The sequence below is a fragment of the Hydra vulgaris genome, chromosome 02, assembly GCF_038396675.1.
Source record: "Hydra vulgaris chromosome 02, alternate assembly HydraT2T_AEP".
Classification (NCBI taxonomy): domain Eukaryota; kingdom Metazoa; phylum Cnidaria; class Hydrozoa; order Anthoathecata; family Hydridae; genus Hydra; species Hydra vulgaris.
The window spans coordinates 9,938,405-9,956,997 of NC_088921.1; the positions used below are offsets into that span (position 1 = coordinate 9,938,405).

The 18,593-nt window shown below is 26.3% G+C and overlaps 2 protein-coding genes across 2 annotated transcripts in view; one reads left to right on the plus strand and one right to left on the minus strand.

The window, feature by feature from the left end:
• The window catches only part of LOC136076723 (usherin-like), a 765,758-nt gene that overhangs the window by 523,296 nt on the left and 223,869 nt on the right, over positions 1–18,593 (minus strand). The gene's annotated exons all lie outside the window — the stretch shown is intronic.
• Positions 2,910–16,930, plus strand: LOC136075821 (uncharacterized). The gene is made up of 6 exons (XM_065789259.1): positions 2,910–3,404; positions 3,552–3,800; positions 3,863–4,076; positions 4,646–5,020; positions 11,564–12,943; positions 16,184–16,930. The coding sequence occupies exons 1-6, from the start codon at positions 2,910–2,912 to the stop codon at positions 16,801–16,803; spliced, it is 3,333 nt and encodes a 1,110-aa protein (XP_065645331.1). The 3' UTR covers positions 16,804–16,930.

The window sequence follows — 18,593 nt, forward strand, 5'->3', positions numbered from 1 at the left end:
AGAAAAATTTTAATAAATAAGGGCGCCAATCAGGGTTGCTGTCCCAGAGCGTGACCGCTCTCGGCAGCCTGCTATTAACTTATATGCTTTTAAATTGAAATGGCTTGAAAATAGCAGAAGTTATTAAAATAAAACATCAACAATTTAAATTAAACCCTTACATTTTTGGCTCCTTATTTATTATTGTCAAAATCTTCATTTTCCAATTGTATAGCATATTGGTGAGTCCTACTTGATATATGTCTACTAGTGCTATCTTTTTTAATATTACTCGTTCCATTTATAAATCGTAAGGCAGCTGCTCTTACTGCTCCATTAGTTCTTTATAAAATAGTACTTCGATGAAGAGCACTCAATTTACATATGATTTTAACTGCATAAGTAGTTTCTTTTTCTGTAACGGTTTCAATTTGAAAATCCTTGACAAACTCCCATCTATTAAAAGTCTTCAAAGTAACTCTCTTACTTTTCAAAGTACTATCCGTATTCTAATTTTAAAAATTTGGTAAAGAATAGGAAAAGTAAACTTTTTATATATCCTAGTTTGTCGTCATTTATATAGAAATATAAATAGTCATTAGTGAAGAATAACAACTGACATTAAAATGTGCCTTGTTATAAATTTCATGGAGTCTGCAATGTGTGCCTTCATTAGGAAATTTCCTTATTGACGCGTTAAAAGTGTTAAGTAGAAATTATACTCTATTCTTGATTTAACTAAGTTTATGTTTTCAAAATCATATGTAAATTGCCTTGTTTTTTGTTACTAATAACAATAACCAATTTTATTAATGATTTTTTATAAAATTTGTCATTACTTATCAAAGTATATAGTATGCTATATATTTTGATAAAAAAAGCTTAATAAAGCTAAAGTTTTTTCATTAGAAAATAGCGCACATATCCAACATAATTGTCTTTCAAACTTTTTTACATAACTGTCAAAGTGGTTTTTTTGTAAATTTAATTACTTCTTTTATCTTACCGCTTATTAGAGCAATTTAAAAGTTAAAAAAATATCAAAGTTGCTTCATGTAAATTGCTCTAGGCATACATATTTGGTACGTAAATTTCCAGCTACTTAACGCTTTTAAACAAACGCTGTATATATATATATATATATATATATATATATATATATATATATATATATATTTTAGCATGGTAGTCGAAAATTTTCTTCCATAAACTGTAGTTTTAAAAAGAGCACTTATAAACCAGACCAAAAAAAGTTTAAAAACTTTAATAAATTTTTTTTTTATTAAATGGTGTTTGCCCAAACCAAACCCTCAGTCGATGTACTGGCACCTCCTTGCAGCAGCAGGCTATAAAATAGTCAATATAGCAGCACTCCCTTGTAGCAGCAGGTTATAAGATAGTCGATGTAGCAACACTCCCTTGTAGCAGCAGGTTATAAGATAGTCGAATTAGCAGCTCTCCGCGCATGCTTTTCAAATGTGTTTTAATAAAACAAAAAACAAAAACACAATTGGTTGAAAAAAATTTCAAGTAATTATTATTGCGGTTTTTTAAAAAACGATAAAACTTAATGTACTTCCACATTAATTTAATTGTTTTAACTTTTCGACTGCAATAAAATGTAGCTTAATTGTCAAAGTCGCAAAATTGTTGTTAAAAGAGGATTTTTCACCATAAAAGTTTCTTTCGACTATGAGATGAATATGGATGTATATATATATATATATATATATATATATATATATATATATATATATATATATATACATATATATATATATATATATATATATATATATATATATATATATATATATATATATATCCATACTCATCTCGACTACGAGATGAGTATGAATGTGTATATATATATATATATATACACACACACAATTTTAAAATGTATTCTGAAAATTAGAGTGCTCAATGTTCTTAATATGGGTGTGTGTGTGTATAAATGTATATATATATATATATATATATATATATATATATATATATATATATATATATATATATATATATATATATATATATATATATATATATATATATATATATATATACACAATTTTAAAATGTATTCTGAAAAATAGAGTGTTCAATGTTCTTAATATGTGTGTGTGTGTGTGTGTATATATATATATATATATATATATATATATATATATATATATATATATATATATATATATGTATATATATATATATATATATATATATATATATATATATCGTTATCTCTTAGTCAAAAGAGACTTTTTATGTAAAAAAATGTCTCTTTTAACAACAATTTTGCGACTTTGACAATTCGACAATTAAGATACATTTTGTTGTCGTTGAAAAGTTAAAACAATTAAATTAATGCGGAAGCACATTAAGTTTTATTGTTTTTTAAAAAACCACACTAATAATGACTAAAAAGCTTTTTTTAAAACATGCGCGGAGTGTTGCTACATTGACTATCTTATAGCCTGCTGCTACAAGGGAGTGTTGCTACATCGACTATCTTATAGCCTAACTCACAACGCAGTGCTGCTACATCGACTGACAAATAGCCTGAGTCACAACAGAGTGCTGCTACATTAACTGAAAAATAGCCTGACTTGCAATGGAGTGCTGCGACATTGACTGAGGGTTTGGTTGGGGCAGGCAGTCTATCAAATAACTAAAAAAAAAATATTTTTTTGGTCTTTAAAATAAAAATAAACCTAAAACTGACATTTTATGGTTAAAACTAGTGATGTGCGAAATTCGAAACTTCGATTGCGAATTCGAAACTGACTTTTAGTTTTGTTTCGAATCAAACTTTTTTTTTAGTTTCGAGCAATTCGAATTTTCGAAGTATAGTATCTTTGTTTCGAAGCGAACCCCAAATTAATCGAATTTTATCGTTTAAAAGTGAAAGAAAAAAGTTATACAGTTCCACAATGGCGGATAGTAACGATGGTAATTGTCGAAGTATTGTCTGGGAATTTTTTAGTAGACAAAAAACGAATGGCAATAGAATTTTAGGCATTTGCAAAATAGGAACATGCAAGTTACCTGTTCAGTATCCAACTGGAGCAACAACAGGTCTTTATGCTCATCTACATGCTGCTCATCCGAAAGCGCATAAAGAGTGTGTAGCAAGAAATGAAGAGAATCGTAAAAGAAAACTTGCAGAACAAGAACTGAAAAATGAAAATAAGAAGCAAAGTAAAGTTGATGACCTTTTTATTAAGAAAGCACATTGGTCATCAAGTCATCCAAATGCCATCGCTATGACGAATTCGGTTGGTCGCATGCTTGCTCTAGACATGTTGCAATACGACTTTGTAGAAGGCAGAGGATTCAAAGAACTGATGAAATTAATGGAACCACAATATCTGGTGCCAAGCAGAACTACGTTTTCAAGATCAGTTGTACCTGAGTTTTATTGTTGTGTAAAACAGAAAACTGCTAATGAAATATATCGAGATTTTGAAGATATTCCTTAATATTCATTCACGACTGACCTGTGGACTTCGAGGGCGTAAGATCCATTTATTTCTTTCTGTCTGTCATATGTAAGCCCTGAATTTGAGCTAAAGACATTTGCATTAGAAAACAAGCCGTTTCCAGGAGAATATACCTGCGAAAGCATTCTTGAATCTTTAGACAAGACTTTTGATAATTGGGAGCATCCTCGGGCTGTTCCAATTTATGCGTTGCGTGATAATGGCAGTAATATGAAAAGCACCATGAATCTCTCACAATCATTTTATGATCTTTCTTGTTTTGATCACACTTTACAATTACCCATCAATGATGCCATGAGTGAAATTGATGGAATGCAGACTGTCCTTTACAAAAGCCGTCGTATTGTGTCACATAGCTGCCAGGCTACACAGAATTTGCACAGAGAGCAGAGCAATTAGGAAAGGTAGAACGAGAACTGATAATCAATGTTGCTGCTAGGTGGAACTCGGATTACTTTATGCTGAAGAGATTATGCGAAGAAAAAGATGCTATATCTGCAGAGCTAGCAATAAGTGAAAAAATTGATAACTTGACTAATGCAGACTGGAAGCTTGCTGAAGGCTATCACACAATTCTTGCTCCATTTGAACAAGCAAGTAGAGAATTATGTGGCAAGAACTACCCAACGTTGTCTATGAAAATTCCGGCTTTGCATGGCTTGAATCAGCAATTGCAGTGATTCATCAATGATCCTTCACATAAGGGTTGTGGTGTACTTATTGCTCGAAAATTAAAGTTAAAACTAGACCGACGATTTCCGCAATTCATATCAGCTTTGCCTGATGCAGCATGTATATTTCTTGATCCACGCTACAAATCCATTTTCTCTGAACAACAGCAGGCTACTGTTGTAAACAGTCTTCATCAGTACTCTAAGGAATTCTGATCTCGTGGCGGTACTAGTGTTGGTGGAGGTAGACATTGTGCCTTGCGCGATCATGACACGAACTTAGTTCAAGGTACAATTCAATTACGTTTTATGTTACGTGATTAACACAGATTAAAACTTGATGGTAATGGTAATGGCCTGCAGTTCAAATTTAACTTTCAGATTTACTGCATTGTGGTTTAATTTAATTACAAATGAATAATAAAACAATAATGCATAGGTTTTCATTTCTGTTTGCTATTTTTGTTTTACATCTATTTATATTATACTTTGCAGGAACATCTGCTAGTGCTGGTGCTCCCGCTCCTGCTTTTGGAAGTGCTGATCCTGGTTCAGGTCCTGGTCGGACATCAGCTGCAGCCTCCAAGCCAAGTAGTTTATGGGATGACTTCGACAGCATGCTTACAACAGCAACTGCGAATAGGATGCTGCCAGTTGATGATGCAGCTTCTGTGCAAGAGGAGGTCAGAATGTATATGATTGAACCTCCTATTGGAAGGAACACCAATGTCCTTGATTGGTGGAAAGTTAATCATCACCGTCTGCCGAAACTCTCAAGAATAGCGAGGGCACTATTGGCTATTCCAGCAACTTCTGTAAATTCGGAGAGATTGAACTCGACGTCTGGTAACATTGTTACAAGAAGGCAATGTAATCTACTCTCTGAGCATGTGGCTGAACTAACTTTTATTCACGAAAATTTGTAGTATAGCACATAGCAGTAGCGTACCGAAGCCAGACTGCCCTGCCAGCCACAGTCAGTACAGTACACTGTAGATTAAGGTCTCCGACTTTCTGGAACAATTGCCTATGCATGTACTACTCTTTACATAACTGTATAGCATTTGCATTCATTATAGCATTGTACTTTTACTTGTATTGTATTATCTGTTAAACTATAACTGTAAATATAATACTAGTCCTAGTCTTTATTCTATGCACTGCATTGCAAGTACTTGACTTGATTTTTTTTAACTTGAATTATTACACATTGTAATTGTATTGTATGATACTAGTCTCATTTGATTTCATTCACTTTTATTTGACTCTAGAGTCTAGTCTGTGTTGCTTAGTATTTTGTTTACATTGTAAAACTGCAATATGATTGGTTAATTAATATAAAATGTATGTTTCATTTCTGTTCTGTGTTCTGTCACACACTATAAATTATTACTATTTAAATACTAAATTTCAATATCAGTGCAGCGTACTTTCGAATCGAATTGAATTCGAATTAAAATATATAAGAGGTTGAATTTATTACCAAAAAAAAAATTTTCGTGGAATTGACCACATAGTACATGTGTATATATATATATATATATATAAATAGGTAGAGCATGCACAAAGGTACTCATGCATCAACTACAGGTTTGGGTTGGGGCAGATGAAAAATTATATTTTTTAAATATAGAATTTGACTTATGTTATTCTTTTTGAATTCTAATTATTAAGCCATATGTCTTGTTGTCTTAGAATATACTGTGCATTGACATATTGAATAAGTTATACTTTTGTTGTCATAGAATATACTATGACAATATTATTGTCTTTTATAACAATAAAAGTTGTATAACAATTTTTGTCTTCTTTTTTATACAATGTATTTGTATACACAATTATCTTCGTGTATATGTTTAACAATGTATATTGTGATTGTATATACAATGACAATATAGATAGTATTCTTAATGTATATTTTACTATAAAAAAATCCTTATGAAAATAATAAATGTAAAAAAAACTTTTTTTTGGTAATAACTGTTGCAATACCAATAAAATTTGTAAAAATTATTGATTACTAATAGTATTTTTATTCAGCAAAATTGTTTATTTAAGCTTTTTACAAATTTTGGGTAAAATTTTTTGTTTTTAGTTTATTTAGACTTTTTATTTTATCAAAAACTATAAAAACGGTTTTTGATATAATTATCTATATAAAAAAATAGTCTAAATTTTTTTAAAATTTATCTATTTCATATATACTAAAACTATATATAAATTAAATTGTTAAGAAAAATTTAAGAAATAGTCTATCAAGATCATAATAATTAAATTAATAACATACAATCTAATCTATTCCAAACAACTGTATGAAAGTTATTTTAATTTAGATTTCAATGTTATTTTTAGATTATATATAAAATGGCAAACGCATTTAACCACCATCAAATAAAATATCTATGAAAAGTTAACCATAAAACCAAATGTTCCCAACCGGTGCAAAAAAAAGCGTGACTTTAATTTTAGTTTACATATTTGTTTGATCTGTGTTTCTTTATAATAAGGCTTACTTCTGAATGTAGTTCAGATGTCTTATGAATATTCCACGCTGATCAAAAATAATGTTTTAGTTTCAAGAAGGTCTAGGATGTTCAGGATGTAAACTGAACATACATTATATGTACGTCCAGTGTTTGCTGGGTATTTAATAATTTAAAAGTATTTTGATTAAAATGCTTTGATAAAAATTATAAGAATAATAAAAAAGCTTAAGTGGGCAAAATTACAAAAAAAAAATGGACCATTAATAATTGTAAACATGGACCGATGTGTTAAAGTTTTAAATCTTTGGTTTCAATATAAGATTGCTTATCTGAAATAAAAAACCGTTGAATGTATGATAAAATAAAGTGAATTATCAACTGTAAAACATGGTGGATTTAATGTTAATGTGTGAGGCTGTTTTGGTTGGAATGCCACTAGTGACATTGTAAAAATAGAGAAATTACTAACAATAGTTTATTTGTACACCTAAAAAACCATGTTACACCTTCAGAAAGATAGGTTAATGGGAAGATATTTATATATTCAGAAGAAAATGACTTGAATTTAAAACATATTTTTCAAAAAAATATATTCGTTATTTGACTGAGTCCGAAAACAATCAAATTTTGAATAGAATGATTTGTCCTCCCTAATCACAAACTCGCTCTCCTTTTTATGTGAGGAATTAAAAGTAATGTCAAAAACTAATGTCTAATGATGCATAAGATGTGGAAAAAATTTATTATTTAGTGGCATACAATTGACTTTGACAAATTGGATTAGTTGTTATTGTTCAAGAATATGTATGTTGTTATTGTCGCTAAAGGTGATTAAAAAGCAAGTAAATTATAAACTAATCTAATGGGATCTAATATTGATTTTTTTATAAATCTAATAAATACGAATATAACATATAATTCTGTTAGACTTTGCTTTAATTTTCTCTCCCAATAGTAAGTAAAGCTTAGATATCTTATTTCGAAAAGTACAACCATTTAAATAATTATGGATGTTAGTATATATGTGTGTGTGTGTGTGTGTGTTCAGCAAGTATATATATATATATATATATATATATATATATATATATATATATATATATATATATATATATATATATATATATATATATATATATATATATATATATATATGTATATATATATATATATATATATTTTTTTTTTCTTACGATTTAAAAAAACTTTTTGTGTTAAAAGTGTTTGAGAAGTTTATTAAAAAGGTTTTTAAAGACACAGCCGATTTAAGAGATGAAGTTGTGAAATACTGGATTGCAACATTGGAGGTTGAATGCAGCCTACTAGTTATAAATTATTTAACAATTTTTTGAGTTAAAAGAGTTTGCGATTCTACTTGCGATTGTAAAAATGGTTGAGACATTGGACACTATATATGTTTGGAGAATTATGCAGAATATTAATAGGAGTCGAACAACTCAACCATTTACTGAAAACACTACAACTAATAAGTACGAAAAAAATAAAATACTGCGAGGCATCAAAGGACCAAATGGGTTTAGTGCATTTTAACTTTTTTTCAAAGAATATGGTTTTAGGATAGATCATGCTACAATGCAAGCCAAAAGAATAATTAAATCAAAAATAGGAATTTTGATTACTATTATTTTTAATAATATATATTTGTTGTTGGGAGAAAATAAACTTGGGGTCAGCTAATCTGACCAATATCAGTTTAAATCCAATCAGTTAGTTCTTATAGACAGAAAGAAATGTTTTAAAGACTTATTATGTTAAACTACATATATTTCAAAAATAGAGAACTTAAAGATCTCTTTTCAAAATGATATTAACTGTAACATCATATATAATCAATTATGTCATCAATATTTTATCTTGTTTCTTTAAATCCAAATCAAATAAAAGTTATTAATTAAAAGTCAAGCTTCTATTGTAAATTTAACGCATAACTTGATTAAAAAATATTTTTTTAATTAATTTCTATAATTAATGCTAGATGTTTTCTACTGGAATACAAGAATTTTAGGTGTAAGGTAAAGTGGGGTAACATTGACACATCTTTATAAAATATTTTTGTTAGTTGTGACAAACTAAATTTGTTATGCAATATTTTTATGTGTTTAACAATGATAATGCTGCCATAAACTGATGAAGAATTTAATCAGTTATCTAATATTTTTGATAGATAATAATTTTGTTTTTTAGGTTCAACTGTTAATGTTACCCCTATATGGGTAAAATTTACAGTAGTATGTTAATTACTTTAAATGTTAAAGTTCAATCATGAGGGGTAACATTATGATTGGAATATTGACAAACAAAATAGACAAAACATTTTTAATATATAGTAGTAAAATTGTAATGATAATGTAATGTTATATTATTTTTTGAAAGATATCTATTAGCTTCAGTTCTAATAGTGCCTACTTACTAATGTAAAAAAGTATGTTAATTTATGTTTAAAATTTTTTCCTCTAAAAATTAAATTATTGAATTCTACATCACATTAATGACTCAATAACTGATTGTGGCGAAATCCTGCAGTGCTGTAATTTTTGTTGGATTTCTTCGTTACAAATTTTTAAGTGTTTAATTTCAAAAACAACAAGGAAATTTTTACATTTGCAGGTTTTGATGTTTTGTTCTTACTAACACTAAGCAACATTGTTAGGTGTGGATTTTAACCTTTTACAAGTGTCGGTTTTTAGATCTATTGACATTTGATGTATTGGTACATTCCTTTTCTTTTTTTTAAGAATTACTCATTTAATTTAGAGTTTGTTTGATTCCATTTCATGTAACTGTGAAAGATTCATCAGATGTAAGACATTCTGCCAACTATTGCTTGGTTCTTGGCCCATGGGATGACTTAAGCATTTCTGTCAATGTTATCTCAAAACTGAAATATAGGTTTAAAAATAAAAATGCTACAAAAAAATTTAAAATCCTTAGTATTTTGAAACAACATCATAGAAACACATGTAAAAAAATTATACCCTCCGTATTGCGTTGTTGTTTACACTTGCTATTATGTGGACAAGAATAGTTATATTTATTCATTTTACATCTTTTAAATGAACATTTGGTTTCAACATCTGTTAAATTAGTTTAAACAATAATTAACAAGTGACTGGTAAAAACATTTAATCTAATACATGTCAATGTTACCCACATGTCAAAGTACCTTACCTTATTCTATCTATAGTAAGCATATGGACAAAACATATATTTATATATATAGACTATTTATAGTAAGTTATTTAAAAAATAAACATGTAGAAAATAAATTGTGATTTAAAACTTTGCTTGAAAATTTTTTTTCTTCTCAAAACATGTAAAATGTGACTAAGCTTCTTTATGAAAAATCTTCAATAGCAATAATAACATTAAAAAGTTTATGAAGTTTACTTTAATAATAATATTTTAATAATTTGATGACAATAATAAATTTAAGAGTATATTTTAATAATAGTATCAAGAAGGTAGAATAAATTATTTTTCAGAATATTATTGTCAATGACCCAACAAGAAAATTGCTAAATACCAAACTGTATGAATACCAATCTGTATGTCGATGATACAAAAATGCTTTTATAACTATTCTCAAAACTATACCCTACTTAATCAAATTACTTAAATCAGGTCTTAACTTTATCTTAACTTCTGCAATATAACATATCACAGTGTGTAGTTGTGCATTATGGCCATAACAACAAAGAGTTTTTCATATTATAAAAACAGTTGAAAGAGTCAGATACAGAATGAGAAGTGTTCTTTAGTACAAATCTAAAGTATAAAAATCAAGTTTTTATTTCTTCTAACAAAACAGGTCAAATGTTTGGTTGAATTAAGAAAGACTTGGACTGCTTTATATAACTTTTATTTCTTACTACAGTTTGCAATTTCAATTTCTATGTCAATTTAGTATTTACTTAACAGTCATTAGCTGATTAGTCATTCCTTTCTGGAAATTGCTGGATTGGTGTTCAAATTGTCAATATGTGATCAGATTAAAATTTAATTTTAAAAATTTACCACAAAGTTATGCAAATTTAAAAACATTCTTGTTTAAAGGCTTAAAGCAGATATGTACTTTTAAAGTTAAGGAATCTCATATCCAACTTTGAGAATGAGATTCCTTAACCTTTCCTTTAAATAAATTAACCATACCTTTAAATAAATATGTTAGATAAGAAGATAATAAATAAACTTAAATGAGAATTTTTTCAGAAATAATAATTTTATTAATGTTTAATTAGTTTAGTTAGTTAGAATTAATAACTTTTTTTTTCTATTAGTTCCTTCAAATTCACCAGATACTGATAGCAAGTTTTGTGTTAAAAAATATAATTATTGTTTAAAATTAACAATGATTATGAGAAAGGGAAACCTCTTTATGTTGACTATTTTTCTTTAAAGTTCTCTAAAACTTCAACATTTAAACATATGGTTGGTGTAATAATAAATAAAATCGCAACATGCAAACATATGGTTGGTGTAATAATAAATAAAATCACAACATGCAAACATATGGTTGGTGTAATAATAAATAAAATCACAATATTTAAAAATATGGTTGGTGTAATAGTATATAAAATCATAACATTCAAACATATAGTTGGTGTAATAATGAATTAAATCACAAGATTCAAACATATGGTTAGTGTAATAATGAGTGGTAAGAGGTATATGGATGAAAAATTATTTAAAAAAGAAATCGAAAACACACCATTATTTTTTACTCAATTAATCACAAAATGTAATAAGAAACTCATTACTCAAAAAAACAAAACGAAAATCTAAATAATAACTTGGTTAAGAATTCAAATATATTGTAAATTCAAATTTTAGAAATAAAAAGTTAAATTTGTAATTTATAGTTTCTGAATACGAATCTATGATAATTGTGCATACTAAAATATTTAAGATGATGATGATGTGATGATGAATTATTTATATTTAGATACATCAGAGATATGCACAGCGCTGAAAAATTATTATCGTGAAAATTATGGAAAAGTAAATGAAATTCAACCACCATTAAAAGCACCTGCAAATGTTGATCTAATGGATAACTTTGTTGATCTATGTATCGTTGATGCAGTTAATACTCAAATGGATGTTGTTTTTAGTTTTGAACGAAAAAAATTTCTTGAAAGGCAAACAAACTATATACCCATTTCATATAGTGAAATTTTTATGAAAGAAAAATCTGCAGTATTAATATCTGGAATAGCTGGTATTGGAAAAACATGGCTGCTTCAAAAATGTTTGCTTGATTGGTCATGCGATTTAATTTGGAGAAATGTTGAACTTGTGTTTTATTTGGAATGCAGAAGGCTTAATCAATATCCAAATATTTCAAATATTAGTGAATTACTTAATGTTTTTTACAAAGATATTATAAATGATTTCAAAATTAGTAATCATCCTGCACTGTTTATAATTGATGGATTAGATGAGTTTAAATTTCTAAATGAATTGATAAATCGCAGTTTAAGTTGTAACAATCCAATCGTTAATGCTTTAACAGAAATTCAAAAATACAAATATGTAGTTGCTGGTAGAGTTTATGCAATTGATCAATACCAAAGTATATCTACAGAGCATCGAAATAAGTTAACCATTCAAATAATGGGGTTTAACCAAAAAGGAATACATAATTATATAGAAAAAAAAGTTAGTGATGAAAAAAAAGATGTTGTGAAAGAAACTTTAAACAGCTCTCCAATTGCAAAAGCCATGGCATCTGTTCCGTTTTATTTATGTTCCATGTGTAAAATTATTTGTGATTCAAAAGAAATAAATAAAATTTCTTTCTTAACAATGACAAATTTATATGCAAGTATTTTTTTATACTTTTTTCAAAATCACATCATAAAAATGAATAAGTTGATCAATGAGATAATTAAAGAGGATTCCAATAAAAAATATATTTTAAATATTTGTAAAATTGCATATAAGTTGTTTGTTGAAAATAAAGTAATTTTTTCAGAAGAAGAAATTCAAACTTTTATCGTTGATTTTGATAACAATGAAAGTAATCTTTTTGGATTTATAGAAAAGATCGAAACAAATCTGGGATGTTATTATCAATTTGCACACTTAACAATTATGGAGTTTTGTGCATCTGTATATGCATATAATTGTTTAAGTATTGAAGAGATTATAGCCACTAAAAAGCTGGAGAGTTGTTTATCGATGATTTTTGGATTATCTAATAAATGCCAAAATAGTTTATTAAAATTTCTTGTTAACTTGAATCCTTCGAAAAATTGCTTTGAAAAACTTTTGTATTCTAATTTAGGTAAGTTCTAATACGCATTAATATGGATCATTGTATAGAAACATAAAGCTGCTTAATAAGATATGATAAATATATAAATTTTTACCTTATGTTTCTGAAAAAAAAGATATTTCTGTCACTGCAATTTTCTTTTGGGGGTAAGTACAGTAATTCTGTCATTTCTAAATTTTTCTTGTTTTATGTTATCATGTATATAATTTATATTTAATAATTTTTAGACAACTACTAAAACTTGATTAACGTCAAGTAAATTGTTTTTAAAACAAAAGAAAAACAAAAACTGATTTTAAAATAAATATTGAGTTATTTATCAAATTTATCATTTTGCAATTTAATGCAAATCACTTGCAAAATTTATTTTTGTAAATTTATTTGACATTTTAGGATGATTGTTTTAAAAGCTTCTTAACTTTATGATAAGTGTTTTTCACTAAACTAAAAATGTGCTAAAATTGTCATCAATAATTATAGTTAACAATAATCAAAGATAATCAACAAAAAAATATATATCAGTTTGAAAGCAGATTGCATATTAGTAATATTAAAACATTTTTTAATAGCGATTTTAAGTTTTAATCAGAGTTAAAGCAGTTTATAGCAAGCAATATTTTTTACCAGTTTATAGCAAGCAGTGTTTTTTAAATTTTCAAGTCTTGTTTTATAGGAAAATATATTGTTTTTTAATTTGTTATGTGAGTTATTTTTTATTTCATTTCGTTTCTTAATAGGTATTATCTTGGTAAACTAATAATAATATACAAGTTTATTTTTTTTTTAGTAGTCCACTTAGTATTTCACTTTTCTTCAAGTGATTTAAACTACGTTAATGATGTCAAAAAAAGATAATATAAACGAAAACCGCAATTATTTTTTTGTTTTAATGTTTATTTTTTCTATATAATATTTTATACAGAAACTTATTTGCTTATATTCTCTAGCACAGTTTAAATTAAAATTCAACACATTTTGAAGCTTTAAACTTGATTTATAGTCAATTTATAAAATGCGATCAAAAAAATCTCGAAAATTTACTATTGTTCGCAATTCACTGGATTTTCATTTTATAAAAAATGTTGCGATAGTTACGATAGGTTGAACTATTAGCAATACGGTTGTTTACAATTTAATTATAATTTTGTTCGAATTTTCTGTTGTTTTTTTTTTTGAAGGTCGATGATCGAGTTTTTAATATTTAAAATCTCACAATTTGGTTTTTTGTCTTAAAACGTTTTAAGGAATCATTTTGTCACCATCGTTTATTGAAATTAACACTGATAGCTAAACTTTTTAAACTAAGTTGTAATTTTACTTCAGTTTTAATTGTCGTAATCAGTTTTTTAATTTAAAAATTCTTGTTTCGAAAAAAAATTCAAATCGTTACATAACCATTACTTAAAACAATTTTTTGTAAATCATATTATTTTTTGATATATTAAATTATTTTATAAATATACTAGAATAAACAAAACGTTAGATATCACGTTGGATACAACTTTGATTTTACTTTACAGCTTTTTTCATTAATTATAAATATCAAAATCAAGCTTGCCCTACTGATTTTTCAACAATTTGAGATCTTAATCGATTGTAATTTTAATTTACTTTCTTTTCAATCTATTTAATTACTATATATTCCCACGATTTCGCACTTTTTTTTTTATGTTAATAAACAGTCGGTTCATATTTTAATCGTCCAATATTTACCCCAATAATAATATAATTCCTGTAATTATAAATATATAATTTTTTTTGTTTTTTGTTCTGCTTACAACGTATGTTTAATTTAGCTTAAAAAGAATACAGAGAAATATCAAATATATAAAGTAAAAAAATATATTTATAAAATGATTGTGTGAAATAAAGATTTTAACGACTTTTAATATTTGTTTTTTAAATGTTTCTAAAACAAAAGTTTTCCCATTTTATTAGCAAAAAACATTATTTTAGTAGAAACCAAAAGATTTGTTGTTCGTTTTTTTTTTCATTATTTAACATTATATTGATTTAAAAATTTTTAAGTGATTAATTGTTCACTTCTATTTAGTATACCATTTTATCTGCATTGCCTTGAAAAGTTATTGGTATTTTTTTAGCTTGATATATGATTATTTGGGTTTGGTTTGGAAAATGCCATTTATATATACTTTTATTTGAATTTTTATTTGAAAATCTAGAATTAACGTATTTGATCAAATGTATTTGATGCCAACTCTGGTAGCTATTGTTTAACAACCCTGGTAGCGATTCTTTAACAACCCTGCTTTAACAACCCTGGTAGTTATGCTTCAACAACCCTGGTAGCTATGCTTCAACAACCCTGGTAGCTATGCTTCAACAACCCTGGTAGCTATGCTTCAACAACCCTGGTAGTTATGCTTTAACAACCCTGATAGCGATGCTTTAACAACCCTGATAGCGATGCTTTAACAACCCTGGTAGCAAATGTTTTGCGATGCTTTAACAGCCCTAGTAGCAAATTTTTTTAAACTATGATTCTGACTATTATTTTTCAATAAGTTTTATTATCTTTTGTTATTCATGAACTGTTCTTATTTCTTTTTATAAATATTTCTTATTTCTCTGTGAAATTGTATTGTTTATTCTAATTAAAATGCGTCACGTAATATATTTTATATTATAAAATGTACAAGTTATAAACGGATTATATTTTATATTATAAATTTTTATATTATTTTTTTTTTATTCTCAAATCAACGTCGAAATCGATTATTTAAACTCCTCACTCACAAAAAAAGATAAACGAAGGAGATTTTCGATTTTATATTTCTAAATTTAATTTTTTTTTTTTTTTTACTAATTCGATTTACAAACTTTTATTTAAAATCTATGTTTGAATGAAGAACAATTTTCTTGTGTATTATTAAAACAACTGTACGATGTTATTTTTGTAAATTTAAAAAAATTTCTACGTTTGTTTGAAATGAATAACAAAGTGCTTTTTTTTTGTTTATTTAAATTGATTTGTTATATATTATTTTAAGCATGTTACATTTATAATAAAATATATCTATTTTGTTTTAAAAATGTGATAAATAAAAATTATTTTTAAATAAAATGTTTAATATGTGTATGATAAAATGTCATAATAATATATAGCTTTGATTATAATTTAATATTAATTAATGTAATAATATATTGAATATTATAATATATAGAATTTTATAATTTCGATTATTATTCTAACTTTTATTTGTTATTCTATATTTGTTTTTTCTTCAGATCGTCTACTGAAATTATATCGTCTAAGTGTTTCGAAAAACAATTATCAACTTGAAGCTTATCACGAGAATTTATTCATTGAATGTTTTTATGAAAGTCAATCATCATTTACTGATGAAATAAAGTTTATCGTCGATCAACATGAGTGGTGGAGGATTTCGATTCACGATGGAAAAACTTCTTACAAAACTTCTTGTGAAAATTATTTCGTAAATCATTTCATTAAATCTGGAAGAAAGTTATCGGAGTTAAAAGTTAGTAAAAATATTTTAAGTGATGAAGAAAAAAATCTTGTAATTCAATGTTCAGCAAATGTTCGCAATGTCAATTTTCATCGTCCAATTAAATTCGAAGGATGGGAACCGAAAGATCATATTGAAGTGTTGTGGATAATCATCTCACGCGATTTAATAACGAAAAAAGATTTTGAAGAAAATTTTCTTCCGTGGATTAAACTTTGTGAAGAATTAGGTCTTTCACTTCACGACGACATCGATTTCATTGGAGAGATTTATGAATGGATTTATTGTTTGAATGTCAAGAAGTTGACTATCAGATACCGTGGAAAAGTTTATAACCTCGATGAATTAAAAAACTTTATAACACAGAAAAATGTTTAATATCTTAAGAAAAATATAAACAATAATTATAAAGTAATAAATGAAATATTTAATTTATTATTTTATAATTAAATATGTTTTAAAATATACGAATTGTTTTTAATAATACGAATTATTTTTAATAGTATTTTAGTTTTATATTTTTAACATGTTTAAAAGATTGAATTAAAAAAATATAAATAATTTTATTTTAAAATATTAGTAATGGTAAAATCATCAATTATTTTATATATTATAATTATTAATATTATTATTATTATTATTATTATTATTATTATTATTATTATGCAGCATAGTTGTTAAAAGGTAACAAATAACGTTGTTCACTTAATTGTAAATTAATAAATAAGTATTAATTTTAAAATGTTAACACCTTCAGGAGCAGATCTAGGCTATTGAAGTGAAGCAATTGATAAAGTCAGGTCAGTATTTCTTTCTCTTTTTATTTGTTACATAAATTTCTTTTTTCATGCGAAAAAGAAAAATAATTAAACAAGAGGTTACAAGTTGTTAAAATACGGCGCTTCGAAAATTTATTTAAAATTGTAGCTGAGCCAAATTGACTGTTACGGAAATCTTTCATTTGGAAAAATGAAGTGCTTTAATGATAAACCTGAGTTTTTAATGGGTTTCGTCTCACAAGCCCATAAATTTTTGAAAGAATGTCAAACATTTTGCAGCGTATACTTAAATTGAACTGGAAGTTAAACAAAATGGCATATCAACTGTAGCAAATGTCAGTTTGCCATCTTTTAAAACGACTTCATAAATAAAACCTGTAAATGTTATCAAATTTTTTTTTCTTTGGTAATTTCTTTGCCTATTGCTTCAACCAACGAGAATGTAATAAATTACTTTTTTTTTAAAGAAGTTTTTATCATAGTTAAATAAATTTTATTTGCCAAAAATGTTTTTGTCCTATTCCAGTGACTCAGTCAAAAGTGGTGATAACATCGTGTGTTTTCAATTTAGAATATTTTGTATTGTGAATATCAGATAAATTTTTTTGTTTTTTATTGATTTACTTGTCAAATTTTAACATAAACTCAAAATAGAATTAACTTAAATATTTTTTGCTACTAAAGGGATATATAATACTTAGCTAAAATATATCAAAATCTGGTACTTTTAAATATTCAATTTTAGCCAAAAATGTTTTTCTTGCTGTCTGTGTAACATTGCAATAATATTAGACACCTTTTTATTGTAGTAGTCTGTTTAAAATAACTATTGTAAACATACTTTGATATTTTAATTTTTAATATTTATGGCTATTTTGATAATTTTGGCCAATATGCTGTTAATAAACTAATTTTTATTAATAATAAACTAATAAACCTTTATTATTATCTTTATATATTTAACATTCAAAAATGTCACGAAGATATTTGAGAACTCATCCTGACACAATATTGTACTAAATCCGACTTCAAGAGGCATTAGCGATAACTAATTTTTTAGGTTATTTAGGTGCTCCCAGAAGTCCTTGCGGTCTCATCACGGAGCACCGCGGGAAAGCATTTAAGATAATAAGATTATTATTTATTTCGTCATTTTACACATTTTACAATATTATCTATAAATTTAAACAAATATATATAAATGCAAGGTGACTGGGGCAAGTAGAAGTCAAAATGTCTTATCGTCAAGCCCCTTAGTGAAATACAGAAAAATACAATAAAGTTTTACATCTTCCAATATTATATAAAAGAGTGAAATTAATAAGTTTGAAAAAAAGTTAAAATTTAAAGGTTAAAAATAAAATAAAAAAGAAAGACAGAAAAAAAAAT